This window comes from Elaeis guineensis, chromosome 13, assembly GCF_000442705.2.
Source record: "Elaeis guineensis isolate ETL-2024a chromosome 13, EG11, whole genome shotgun sequence".
In the NCBI taxonomy this organism is placed as follows: Eukaryota; Viridiplantae; Streptophyta; class Magnoliopsida; order Arecales; family Arecaceae; genus Elaeis; species Elaeis guineensis.
In genome coordinates, this window is record NC_026005.2 from 68,464,365 (window position 1) to 68,476,809 (window position 12,445).

At 37.8% G+C, this 12,445-nt stretch overlaps 1 protein-coding gene and 1 long non-coding RNA gene across 2 annotated transcripts; both read right to left on the reverse strand.

Moving 5' to 3' along the window:
• Positions 1-2,384: 2,384 nt before the first annotated feature.
• LOC140853377 (uncharacterized) lies at positions 2,385-4,720 on the reverse strand. Its single transcript, XR_012136366.1, has 2 exons — positions 3,826-4,720; positions 2,385-2,544 (listed from the first exon to the last, which is right to left on the reverse strand). It is a non-coding gene; the product is annotated as an uncharacterized lncRNA (long non-coding RNA).
• A 928-nt stretch (positions 4,721-5,648) lies between these two features.
• On the reverse strand, positions 5,649-10,841 carry LOC105056158 (metal transporter Nramp2). Its single transcript, XM_010938263.4, has 4 exons — positions 10,156-10,841; positions 9,100-9,236; positions 8,332-8,984; positions 5,649-6,308 (listed from the first exon to the last, which is right to left on the reverse strand). Exons 1-4 carry the CDS (start codon positions 10,710-10,712, stop codon positions 6,087-6,089), a joined length of 1,569 nt encoding a protein of 522 aa, XP_010936565.1. The 5' UTR covers positions 10,713-10,841; the 3' UTR covers positions 5,649-6,086.
• Positions 10,842-12,445: the final 1,604 nt, after the last annotated feature.

Here is a 12,445-nt window from a genome sequence, read left to right on the forward strand (position 1 = left end):
CGCTTTGGTTTGGAAGCAGGGAAAAATTAAAAATGTGGCAAGGCAAAACAGCTCTTCAATCAAAATGCTAAGAAATTAAAGTCAGCTCAAAAATTTTAGTACAAGTAATGAAGAAGCTGCCATTGCAGCACCATTCAAGCCAAAGAGACCTTATCAATGGAGAAATCCAACCCCATTCATATCGCTTGCTGAATCAGTAGCATTGCATAATTTGGCCATCTTTCTTTTTCGGCTAATCATAGAGTTGAGACAACTGGTAGGAACTAAGAAGGGAAGAAATATTTCTGGCAGGATACAGCTTTATTTCAATCTAAGAAAGTAGTTACAAGAAACTGTCGACCAGATTAAGGCAGACAAAATTACAAGTGTCGACAAATACGAGATTCAAGAATCCAGTGTGCTTGTTCAGTTATAGATCAATGAAGTTATAGATCAAATCTAGAAATACTAGCATTGGAACTGTCTTCTTCTGCCAAGAAAGCTTCTGCGTTGAGTTAATTAAAGCTGAATATTCTATGTAATTTTGCTTTCATGTTATTACTGGCTTTTTTCTTTTTTGATTAAGAAAAAAGGAGGGCGTTACCCAGATAATAAATAAAAAGGAACAACATAAACACATAGAAACCAACACTCACACATCCATGTAACATCCACACAACATAGACATAGCCCATCCAACAGCATCACAAATGTCAAAAAGGGACCCATTCAACATAAGCCTCCTTGACCTAAAATTCAAAAATAAAATTTTGAGTTTGCATCGTCATATAATTCAAAATTCAAAAATTAAATATTCAATATAAAAAATGTCCCTTCCTAGAGGATTGGCCAAAAATAAAATTTGAGCAAACGACTTTACAGTCGCCACTCTTGTGCTTTTCTTGCTATGCTCAAAGAGATGGAGATGGAGAGACAAAGAGGGAGGAGGATCATGTTAGGTGAGAAGGGAGGAGAGATAGATATAAGAATCCAGGATCTCACCCAAAAAATACTAGTTAAAAGATATTTTTATGTTCTTAGACTCTATGATGAATCAATAAGAGACTAAATATATGCAGTATGCTTGCATGAATCCTCACATATTGCCTTATTTAATCTTGGGTTCCTTACTAAGCCAATGATCTAAACTTGATGAAGTTTAATCACAAATACCATAATTAGCTTGTTATCACGCCCCGAATCCAGCATCCGATTTAGGCACGTGATGGCCACACACTTTTTTGGATAAGATCCTGAAGAATATGCCAAGTCTGTCTTTTTCTCAATCATAAATCCAACTAGACAGTAGTCAATAAGTCAGGATTAGGTCTAAGCCCCGGTCTAAGCCAGGATTAGGTCGATTCATAAGTCAGATCTATACGATTTAGTTTGACCTAATGAAACCCGATTGGATTGGATCTAATTAACAGGTTAGGTTCACTAAAAAAATTGAGTCCCTCTCTCTCTTTCTCCATCTCTCTCTTTCTCTCTCTTTCTTTCTCTCTCTTTCCCTCTCTATTTCTTTTTCTCTCTTTCTTTCTTTATTTTTCTTTCGTTCTTTCTTTCCTTCTCTCTCTCTCTCTCTCTCTTTCTTTCCCGTGGCCACCAATGGACGGTGAAATAGAAGTTTTTCAATGGCCTTTTTAAGGGAGAAAGGAGGGAAGGAAAAGGGAGATGAGATCGATGATTGAGCAATAGTGACACGACCGAATGCTGACAGCATTGATGGCTCAGTTGGTACTGTCAATTTCTAACAAAATAAATGAAAAATAGAGGAATAGGGAGGCGAAATGGATTTTTGGGCAACAGTGGCTCAATTACGGTGCTTCGACAGCTACCAGAGGTGAGGGAGAAAAGAAAGGGAGGTGGAGAAGACTGTGACAGTGGAATCAAGTGAGGGACGAAAGGCTTAAAAAGAAGAGGGCGTGAAGGAGATACACTTGATCTATCCATGGATAAGATCGGTCGATCGTCGGCATAACCCGTCCAAACACCTTCAGTCGTTCTCCACAAACTCACGACTCTGATCTGGCCACTTTCATAACCTTATCCCCAACCATTGCACTAGATTGGGCAGGGGATAAGATTCCCCTATTCCGATCTCTTCTCTGTTTCTTTTTTTTTTTTCATGTTGAATCGGGTCCATTTGAATCGATTCTCACATTCTCCTCCCTTACAAAAATTTTATCCTTAAAATTTGAGAAAACTAGATCTTTCGAAGTTGAAGGTGCTCAACCCAACACTTATATATACCAACTTGTCCTAACTTACATGATCTTTAACATGGCTCTGATACCACTCTCTCACGCCCCAAATCTAGCATTTGGATCGGGCACGTGATGACTGCCCTAAAAAATATGCCAAGCCTGCCATTTTCTCAGTCATTAATCCAACTCAGATAGTAGTAAAAGCAAATCTAATAATTTTTATTCAAATAAAATATAGTTCATTAATATCTCATCATAATCAAGATCAAAATATTTATTCAAAAACAAACTAAGCAAAATCCTCTAAGATCCTTTACTCCTCGTTGCTCAATTCTAAGTCCAATAGAATCTTCTGAATCTGAAAAAAATAGAAAAGAGGAGGTGAGTTTTACGGGCTCAGTAAGTTACCAATATTTCTAAGAGATCAAGCATAATTACTTTCCAAAATATAATAATTTAACAGTAATATAATAACATAATTTTCTTTCAAAACATGCTATGCCCATTAATAAAAGCTAAAAATTCTCTCTCAGTCCTTGGCGACTACAACGATGATCAACCCCATAACAAGATCCGAAAAAGACTAGCCTCTGAATAATAAACATGTGACACATCAATCTATGCTAGAAATCAACTTCGACTGGCTAAGTCTGAAAGAAACTAGCTCTGATTCACACGATCATGATTAACCCCATGACAAGATAAATAGATTAATTCTGAATATATATATATATATATACACGATGCATTAGCATATGCTAGTAATCAGTTCCTATTGGCTAGATTTGGAAGAAACATGTTTTTGACATGTGGCCATTGATCAGTCCCATTAGCTAGATCTGAATCATAATCAAAATAAAAAAAAAATTCATACTTTTATTATAACCAATTTTTCATAAACAATCATATTCACTTTCATAATAGTATCAACTCAAATTTTTACATCCTTCAAAAGAGCAATAAAATAATTTTTATTCAAAAATTCATGTAGAGATGAATATATCTAATTTTTTTTCTAGAAATCATGCAATATTAAAATAAAAAAATTATTTTTTTTAAATTTTATATCATGCAGAGATGACACTATGCTTGATTAAATATTTTAAAATTATTTTTCATGCACAAATACATACTTTCAAACTTTAATAATTTTAGATATTTTAATAATTTTTTATATACAAAATCTAAATTTTAAATACATGAATATACATAAAAATAATCTAGAGATAAAAAGAAACTTACTAACAATCGAATCCAAAAGTGACACACAACTTGATTCTTAGATCTGGTACTCTTCGAGCAATGAAGGTTCGAATCAAACAAATTATCAAGGTCATTAACCTTTAATTAAGTAAAATTAAATAAAAAAAATAGAATCACAGTCTGACCCGTCTAAGTTAGGTTGGGTCAATTCATAAGTCAGATCTATATAGTTCGATTCGACCTAAACTCAATTAGATTGAGTCTAATCAACATGTTAGATTCATTAAAAAAATTGAGTCCCTCTCTCTTTCTTTCTCTTTCTCTCTCTTTCTTTCTTTATTTTTCTTTCATTTTTTCTTTTCTTCTCTCTTCCTCTCTTTCTTTCGTTCTTTTCAGTGGCCACCAATAGATGGTAAAACAGAGGTTTTTCCTTAACCTTTTTAAGGAAAAAAGAAGGGAAGGAAAAGAGAGATGAGATCGATGATCGAGCGATGGTGGCACAACCAGATGCCGGTGGCGGTGATAGCTTAGCTAGTACTGTCAATTTCTGACAAAATAAATAGAAAACTGAAGAATAGGGAAGAGAAATGATTTTTGGATAATAGCGGCTCAATTATGGTACTTCGGTGGCTACCGGAGGTGAGAGAGAAAGAAAAGAGAGGTAGAGAAGGCTATGACGGTGGAATCAAGTGAGGGAGGAAGGGCTTAAAAGAAAGATGGCGTGAAGGAGATATGCTTGATCTATTTGTGGATAAGGTCGATCGGTCACCAGCGTAACCTATCCAAACACCTTTAGCCATTCTCCACAAACTCACGACTTTGATCTGGCCACTTTCACAGTCTTATCCCAACCATTGCATTAGATTGGACAGAGGATAAACTTCTCTTATTAGGATCTCTTCTCTGTTTCTCTTTTTTTCTTTTTTTTTTTTTCATATTGAATCGAATCCGTTTAGACCGGTTCTCATACACTTGTATTATAATATCCTCCAATCCATATAAGCAATAAACGAGATCTACAATGTTATTAGTTGTAACAACTTAAAATCTTATCTAATAAAGCTAATCAAAGAGATTGTTTGAGTTTTTTTATTCTATATAAACTTAAGATTTTCCCAATACACAAAGAGAAGAGGAGAGAGAGATAAAGAAGGAGAAGATAGAGGGAGAAAGAGGCCAAGTAGAGACAAGTGACGGACAACAATATCTAGAAAGAAAGAAACCGGGAGAAAGGGGAGATGGGGAGAAAAAAAAGTGGGAGAAAGAGGGAAGGAGAGCATGGCTAGCTGGCACTAGGGGCAGCTATGCTAGGAGCCAGAGAGAGAGAAAGGGGAGAGGAGAGAGAGAGAGAGAGAGAGAGGAGGAGAGCATGGCACTAGGGGCAGCTATGCAGGAGAGAGAGAGAGAAAGGGAGAGGAGAGAGAGAGAGAGAGAGAGAGGAAAGGAGAGCATGGCTAGCTGGCACTAGGGGCAGCTATGCTAGGAGCCAGAGAGTGAGAAAGGGGAGAGGATAAAAAGAGAGAGAGGAAAAAGAAGAAGATAAAAGGGATAGCGAGGGAACCTGGGAGAATTGTCCATTGGCCAGGACCAACCGACCGCCAAAAAAAAAAGGATACGAAATCATCATGATACACATTTTCAATGGTCTTTTTCTTAAAAACCCTCGATAAGGTCAACTTAACTTTTAGGACCATTGAGAATAAAGTAATGGGGCTTCAAGCATTCTCCCCTCCTCTCAAAAAAGTATTGTTGTTTAACTCATCCCACACAAGATTAACTAGAAAGTTCATCAATTCATGCAGTGAGAGTAAGGACATCAACAGGATGGATTCAATATGATTAATAAAAAAATATTAAATTTTTCTAGTCATTTTAAAATTTTTACATATAAATAACCAAATTAAAACTATCACCCATAATTTTCTTACTATAATTCATAATTTAATAGTGCTGGATCGAGAATCATCAAAACCATAACTAACCGATAGATTTTTACTTTTTAAATACATCCCCAGAATCATCCTCATTTAACTTTGATTAAAACCACTCCATTGACATTCCTAAACATGATTGAAAATGAACTGCCAGTCACAAAGGGCAAAACATAAAATTACAAAGCACAACAGCTTCAGGGGGGACCAAAAAAGGGCCAACCGCAAGCAAACGAAAACGGCCATTAACCGTACATTATTGAAAACAAAGCAGCTAAATAAAAGCTTAGAAGAAAAAAAAAATGAGGTTTTCAATGAGAAAAAGAAATGAGAATATAATCATACTAACACTCCTTTATGCTGCCATTTTAATTTTTGCGTATCGTACATCAGAGAGTTTACTTTCTACTTGATCTGACATCATTTTCCATCTATGAATACAACGTCCTGGTATCATTGGACATGAACAACATTGGCACAGTCTAACAGGAAAGGAATTGCTAAAGATAACCTTCCTATTGAGGTGCCTAATGTACAGCCCAGAAGCTTGTTAGAATGCAATATCCATGCTTCACAGCAGCATCAGTTTCTTCAGGCAAGGGCATACGGTAGGCTTACTTGTATACGACACAGCCGTGATGATAAGAGTGCAAGATGGCTAATTATTGGCATAACAAGAAAAAACCAAAAGAGTGGCAACCCTCCTAAATCATGCAGCTTTACCATAACATCATCTCTTGTGAAGACAGAACTAAACCTTTCTTGATCAGTTGCTGGAGCTTGAGAAATTCTTCCGGGCAGCCAAGGCAAGCCGAGAAAACAAAGCACTACCGCGCAAGATGAGATAAATGACAAATGCCACATATACCACCAAGGCAGCTCCAACAAAAGACTCAAGCAACGCGCCACGAATTTCAGCAGTGAAGAAATCCAGCAAAAGGTAACCATTGATTATTATCAGAAACGCCACGACAATCCAGGTTACAACCTACAGGAGGAAAAAACAGAAAATATATAAGAACATCCCGGCCAAAACTTTTTGTACATCATCCTACTTTCCGAGGAAGGCAAAATACACTGTCAGAGTATCACTTATTCATGTGGAAATAATAATGTCGATATTAGTGTTCATGAGGTTTGACTCCATAATGTAACGCAAGTATACCAAACAAAAAACAGCAGTAACCCATAACTTATGAAAATCTGAAGAATTTATTTGTTAAAACTGTGCCGATTATACTATTTAGTTCTCATGGAGATTTCCAATATTGGAGCATGAGAAATATGGAGGCTGCAATAAATATTAAATAGTAATCCAAGCCATTTGTTTGCATGTAAGTCACTTCAAGACTGAATAAAGTGGCATGCAATATGACTGCTCATAACCATAACCATAACCAATAAGACTGACTTCAATTATTTGGAAATAGATTTTTAAATATTTCCCAGCAATTCACTCATACAAAAAGATATTGCAACAATCCATGTTATTATAGTCTTTCCCTCCTCTTTCCTAACCCTTTACATCCAAGCCTCCAATGACTGAGCACTCATATCCACATGGCACATGTGCATCCAATTTTGATTTGCAGCAGTTCACGATGGGTGCAAATACTACACTTGCCATAATGTAGCATTTCTCACAGCTCATCAAGACTTCTGCCACATATCCATATCAGCATGATGATCTTTCTAATTTATAATAAACCTTGATTATTATTAGAAAAATGTCACTTGAATATAGTTAGAATGTTTGTTTATGTTGTACTAGCATATTATGGAAATAAGAACATCATCATAACCATTTGTTTGCTCTAGCTAGTAAAACATAATCTTTCATGTATATCTCTGGAAAAACATGTTCAGAATCTGCATTAGCTAATATGTCAGGTCCTTCCAAAATTTCAAATCTGGATTTCCACTCTCATTAAATCATTAAAAATAAAGAAAACACATCAATTTGGATAGGTTATACAGAACAAATTGGTTCATTGTTGGTCACTATCCAAGATCTAATCCCTCAACATACATCTGTTATCTTCATATCACCAACGATCTTAACAATTCTTCCTCGTCTTCATGACCACCCTTTTTTCCTTTCAACAATTTGATCTACATAGAAAACCCTCTATGGACCTATTGCACATTTCACACCATCCGAAACACTTTTTTTGCCTCATTTTATCCTCTATTATGTCATTCCTAACTTTCATCTTATACGCTTCTCTCTAAATTTCTAAATATATCCATCACAATTCTACCACATGTGCGCTGAATAAATGGATCTTCAAGACACCTTCGACCCTACAGAACATCACACAAGATAATACAGATGCCACCTTCTAGCTGTAAAGGAGTTGTAACAGAGACAAAAGACATTTTTAAGCATATGCCAACCTCCATTATACGAGCATCAACTAAATATAAGCACAGATTTCATTTTTGGACCACAAGGTACTAGAAAACCAGCTTAGAGAGACCAAGAAATTATGCAACATGAAATAAATAAAGTGAAGGCAAATGACACATGGATCATGTTAGAAAAGATGTGGATTTGCAATTGAAGAAATATTCTCTAGTCAAGCATGTTCGTGAATCAACCACTCCAAGATGTCAGTGCTTGCAATACATCTTTTCAGACTGTTTCATAACTCCTATAAGACAGTTCTGCAAGGTGTGGAAAGCAAAAGAACAGCAATCTATTGTTTTAGTATTCAAATTAGTAAAAACTGACTGAAATTGTGCATACATTCTAATAAGATCAGTAAGTGTTTCTATTGAAGCTTAAATCTATTGTGAGAGAGAGGGAGAGGGAAAGTAAATACGTGTTACATTGCCTGTGAGAGAGAAAGAGATGGAGAGCACATATCTAAAGTCTCATTGTACTAAGAATTCTGTGCAGATGAAAACAAAATTTAGAAACAATGCAAAAACAATAATGCAAAAGGCAACAAATATGCAGCTGCAAAGATCACAATCTGGGTTCCGATATTAACTAGTATTTGACTTACTTTGGTAATAGGACCAATCCTGAAAGCTCCCATAACTTGTTCCTTTGAGACCAAAGTAAGGAGTGGAATGAGTGCAAATGGTATTTGAACGGATTGAAGCACATTGAGTGACTCATTCAGAATATCCATAGTAGCATCCTCGGTATCAAAAAATAAAGCAACTATGATGGTTGGCACAATTGCAAAGCTTCTAGTAATCAATGACCGAACCCATTTCTTCAAACGAAGATTGAGAAAGCCTCCCATGATAAATTGTCCAGCATAAGTGCCAGTGATTGTGCTACTCTGCCCAGAAGCTAATAGACCAACTCCCCAGATATAAAGAATAGGAAACAACATGGCCCCATATTTCTCTTGCAAAAACTGCCCAGCATTCTCAAGGCCTATGGTACTGGCTACTTGAGTACCATAAAATCCTTTTGCAAAAACAGTAGTAACACAGATATTGATAAAAAAGGAAACAGCAAGAGCAATTGCTGATTCTATGCTATAATAATTCATTGCTTCTTGAACACGAGACTTCTTGCTGGTATCAATCTTTCTTGACTGCACCAGAGCAGAATGCAAGAACACATTGTGGGGCATGATGATACAACCTACAACACCCACAGCCTGCCTTATGGTTTTCGAACTTAATTTTGGGACTATAACACCTGAGAAATAAACTGATATCAGTTATACCTGTGCAAGAGCCTAAAAGGAGAAGCGAGCAAGGAAAAGGGCAAGAATAATGAAAAATGGCTTCTGATGTTGAAGAAAAGTAAGTACCAATGAGAAGCTCTTTTCCACTGGGCTTGGTTTCACCGAACATTATAGCAAAGGAAACAGCCATTGTTGCAACAAGAACCCCAAAGAAAGCTTCTAATTTTCTCACACCATAGTTCTCAAGGAACAGAAATATGAAACTGCCAACAAGATAGAATATGTCAAGTATCATTTCATGGTAAAACACAACTAGTCTATAAGATGCTTTGAGAAAATGATAGAATTCCTTCCGAGATGTTGTCGATAATCAAACATAATCCCAACCTCATATCTTTGAAAGATTATGGTTCCAACTTCAAAGCAATATAACACTAAATATGGGGGAAAAACAGAGAGAGAATCTTGTTTTCTATTAGGTAGCCAGTCTAAAACTTATAATCGTTTCAACTAGTAGAGCAGGAGTTCTCCCTTAAGCAACCATATAAACCCAAAAATCTAAAAATTATTTAAAAAGATCCTTTTTTATTCAGTACATACTTTGACCGTGTTGTTTAGTTTCACAAAATAACAAGTGCGTACCTACCTAACAGTTACCTAAATATGCTTTTCTATTGTTCCTAACCAAGATTAGAAGTAGCATCAGCAAAGATATCTTGACATCAGAACCTCATTAACTACGTTTTCAGGAGCCTCCAAGTAGACAAATTATTAAAAAAAAAGAAATGGGGGAAAAGGAAAAGTTCGTTCAAAACCCAGATTAGGTAAAGCCATAGAGATGAAACTGAACGCAACCAAAGAAAATTATTTGTTCGAAGCGTCACAAGTAACAAACCCCAATTCAAGGGCCAAATAAATCAGGATAAAAGCTAGAAACAAAATAGCAGACACCTTACATAGGATAAAGGAACCACCAAAAGGAAAGTAAAGAAACAGTATAATTTAAAAAATTTCCAACTTTTTAACGATAGAAAGATAGAAATGGATTTCCCCATCAAAACCAGTCGATAACGGAAGAACGAAACAAGAAACGGCGACTAATTATTCTTAAAAAGAGGTGATTTCGCTCGATAAACCCCAAAGCTCGAAAATTTTCGAAGAACTACAGGACCCGGGCTATACCAGTCCAGAGCGGTGATAATAACCCCACCCCAGAGAGGGATAAACCCGCCGCTGAGTATCTTGATGGCGATTGCGCTCCCAATGACCTCCTGGATGTCGGCTCCGATGAGGGCGAGCTCAGCCATTAACCAGAGCGCCACCCGCGCCCACGTCGGGTACTCCTCTCGGCACAGCTCCGCCAGGTGCCGCCCTGTCGCCACCCCCAGCCGGGCCGATAGCAGCTGGATCAGTAACCCCATCACCGTCGCCCAGAGAAGCAACCACAGCAGGGAGTACCCCGCGATCGCCCCGGACTGGAGGTCGCCCTCCAGGTTCCCGGGATCCAGGAACGCAATGCACATAAGGAAGCCGGGGCCGGTGAAGCGCCAGAGCTTCCGCCATGAGAAGGGGGGTACGGAACCGGCCGCCTCCGCCGCGGCGTACTCGTCCTCGTCGGAGATCGAGATCGCGATCTTCTCGTCGGAGTCGTAGGCTCTCTCCTCGTCGGATTCGTCGGAATCCAACGGCGGGCGAGAGGCAAGGAGCCTCGTTTCCTCTTCCTTCGGCGCGGAAGCCATGGGCGAGCTCTCCCGGAGAGAAGAGGGGTAACAGGGACGATGAGGAGCTCCTTGGTCTCTTTAACCGGAGCGGTGGATGCCGGGGTCGATGGGCGAGGTTTTCTTTATATCTTTACGGGCGGTCGTTCGACTCCACTCGGCGGGTAACTTCCTTAACAATTGTGTTGATCGCCAACATTTCAGGTGGGCACGTATGTACACGTGGAGCGTCAGATAATATCGCTGGGAATGCTGTCTGCTGTTCGGTGTAAAACGGCTCATCTAAAATCAGATAAGATCGCGCTGGTTGCGTACCCTCTCGCGCCACGTTGGCGAGTGCTGTACCGTAACGCGTGTTAATCACACTTCCGGTAAGATTACCTCCATACATGTAAGACATAGTTATGGTGATAACGAAGAGGTTCGGGATAATAGGTTTACCGGCGAGTGAGGGGAACGGCAGAGTGCATGGGAGATGCTGGCGTGGGGAGAATAAAGCGTGGCGGGAGAGCGACGGGAGGGTGGGATGCGGGAGGATCGCGTGTGGTGGGCCCACCGGGAGGTGAGGTCACCGCGGTCCGCATCGTGTCTCCTCCGTGGCCCCACGAGTTGGGAGTGGGCTGTTCCTCGATCCGACATGCCACGTCACTCGAAAGAAATTGATAAATAGACTCGTAAATTCTGCTGTGTGCCCACTCAGCAATTTGAGCACGCAGCGTGAAAGAAAGATGAAGAAGAGGTGTGTTTTAAAATATGAGCGAGTATTTTAGCACCCTAAAATATCGCCAAAACATGTTGACATCGTGTCATCATTAGAACAACGAACCTTACGTAGCCAAGTTGCAGGACCTTCTTCTTGTTTTTTTCTGATGTGAACCAAGTTGCAAGATTTTTTTTTTGATGCGAACAAAGTTTTAAGAGTTATCCTGAAAAGAAAAACTTGCGTTGCCAAAAAAAATTTATTGTTTTTGTGATTGCTTAAATGATAATCGGATGGCTTGATGTATATGATGTTAGCAATTGGCAAATGAGGGTAGACGGAATCCAACTGAAATATTTTGGGACAGAACTTGATTTTTGTGATTTAAATTGCAGGGCATCACCATATGCATCAAATTGGATAGATAATATAATTGAAAATTTAAGTTATATTGTTTATGATGCTTAATGATGACATGATTTTTATAATACCTATAGGTTAATAGTTTTATGTATGCACATTACATCTCTCAAGTAAATTTATGTATCTTACAATACACTTCCAACCATATTTTGAAAAAAAAGAAAAAAAAAAAGACAATATCGTTTAGAAATTGATGTATATTGTAATTCAATTGCAATGTTTATATTATAGGAAGGAAAGTTGAAAAGTATATTTTATTTTTATTCTGTTGTCCTTTCATATAGGATAGAAGTTGTATCTTTAAAAAAAAATTATTTTTCTTGGCACAAATCCGCTAATGACGCACGCACTCATTGTAACCAAAAAAATATCACACACTCATTGCTTCTAAATCCATGCAGCAAGACGTTGGAAGTGCTTTGAGAGCTGCATTGGCAGCAATCTAATGAATATTGGTGCAAAAAAAAATTAAATTTTCTACCACACAAAAAAAAGATCAATTATTCTTTCATTCAATCTGAATCCTTCCATATATGCAATTTCTCCATCAAATACATCCTTTTCTAGTGTCAACAACTATGATATACAAGCAAAAAAGAGAGTCCATAAAAAAAATCTTTCATATAAGAAT

Coding starts and splice junctions, on each gene's coding strand:
- LOC105056158 (XM_010938263.4), bottom strand. CDS start 10,712: ATGGCTTCCGCGCCGAAGGAAGAGGAAACGAGGCTCCTTGCCTCTCGC. Junction 9,237..10,155: donor ATTATCACCGCTCTGGACTG/GTATAGCCCGGG, acceptor TCTTGTTGGCAG/TTTCATATTTCTGTTCCTTG. Junction 6,309..8,331: donor GGATTGGTCCTATTACCAAA/GTAAGTCAAATA, acceptor TTCCTCCTGTAG/GTTGTAACCTGGATTGTCGT.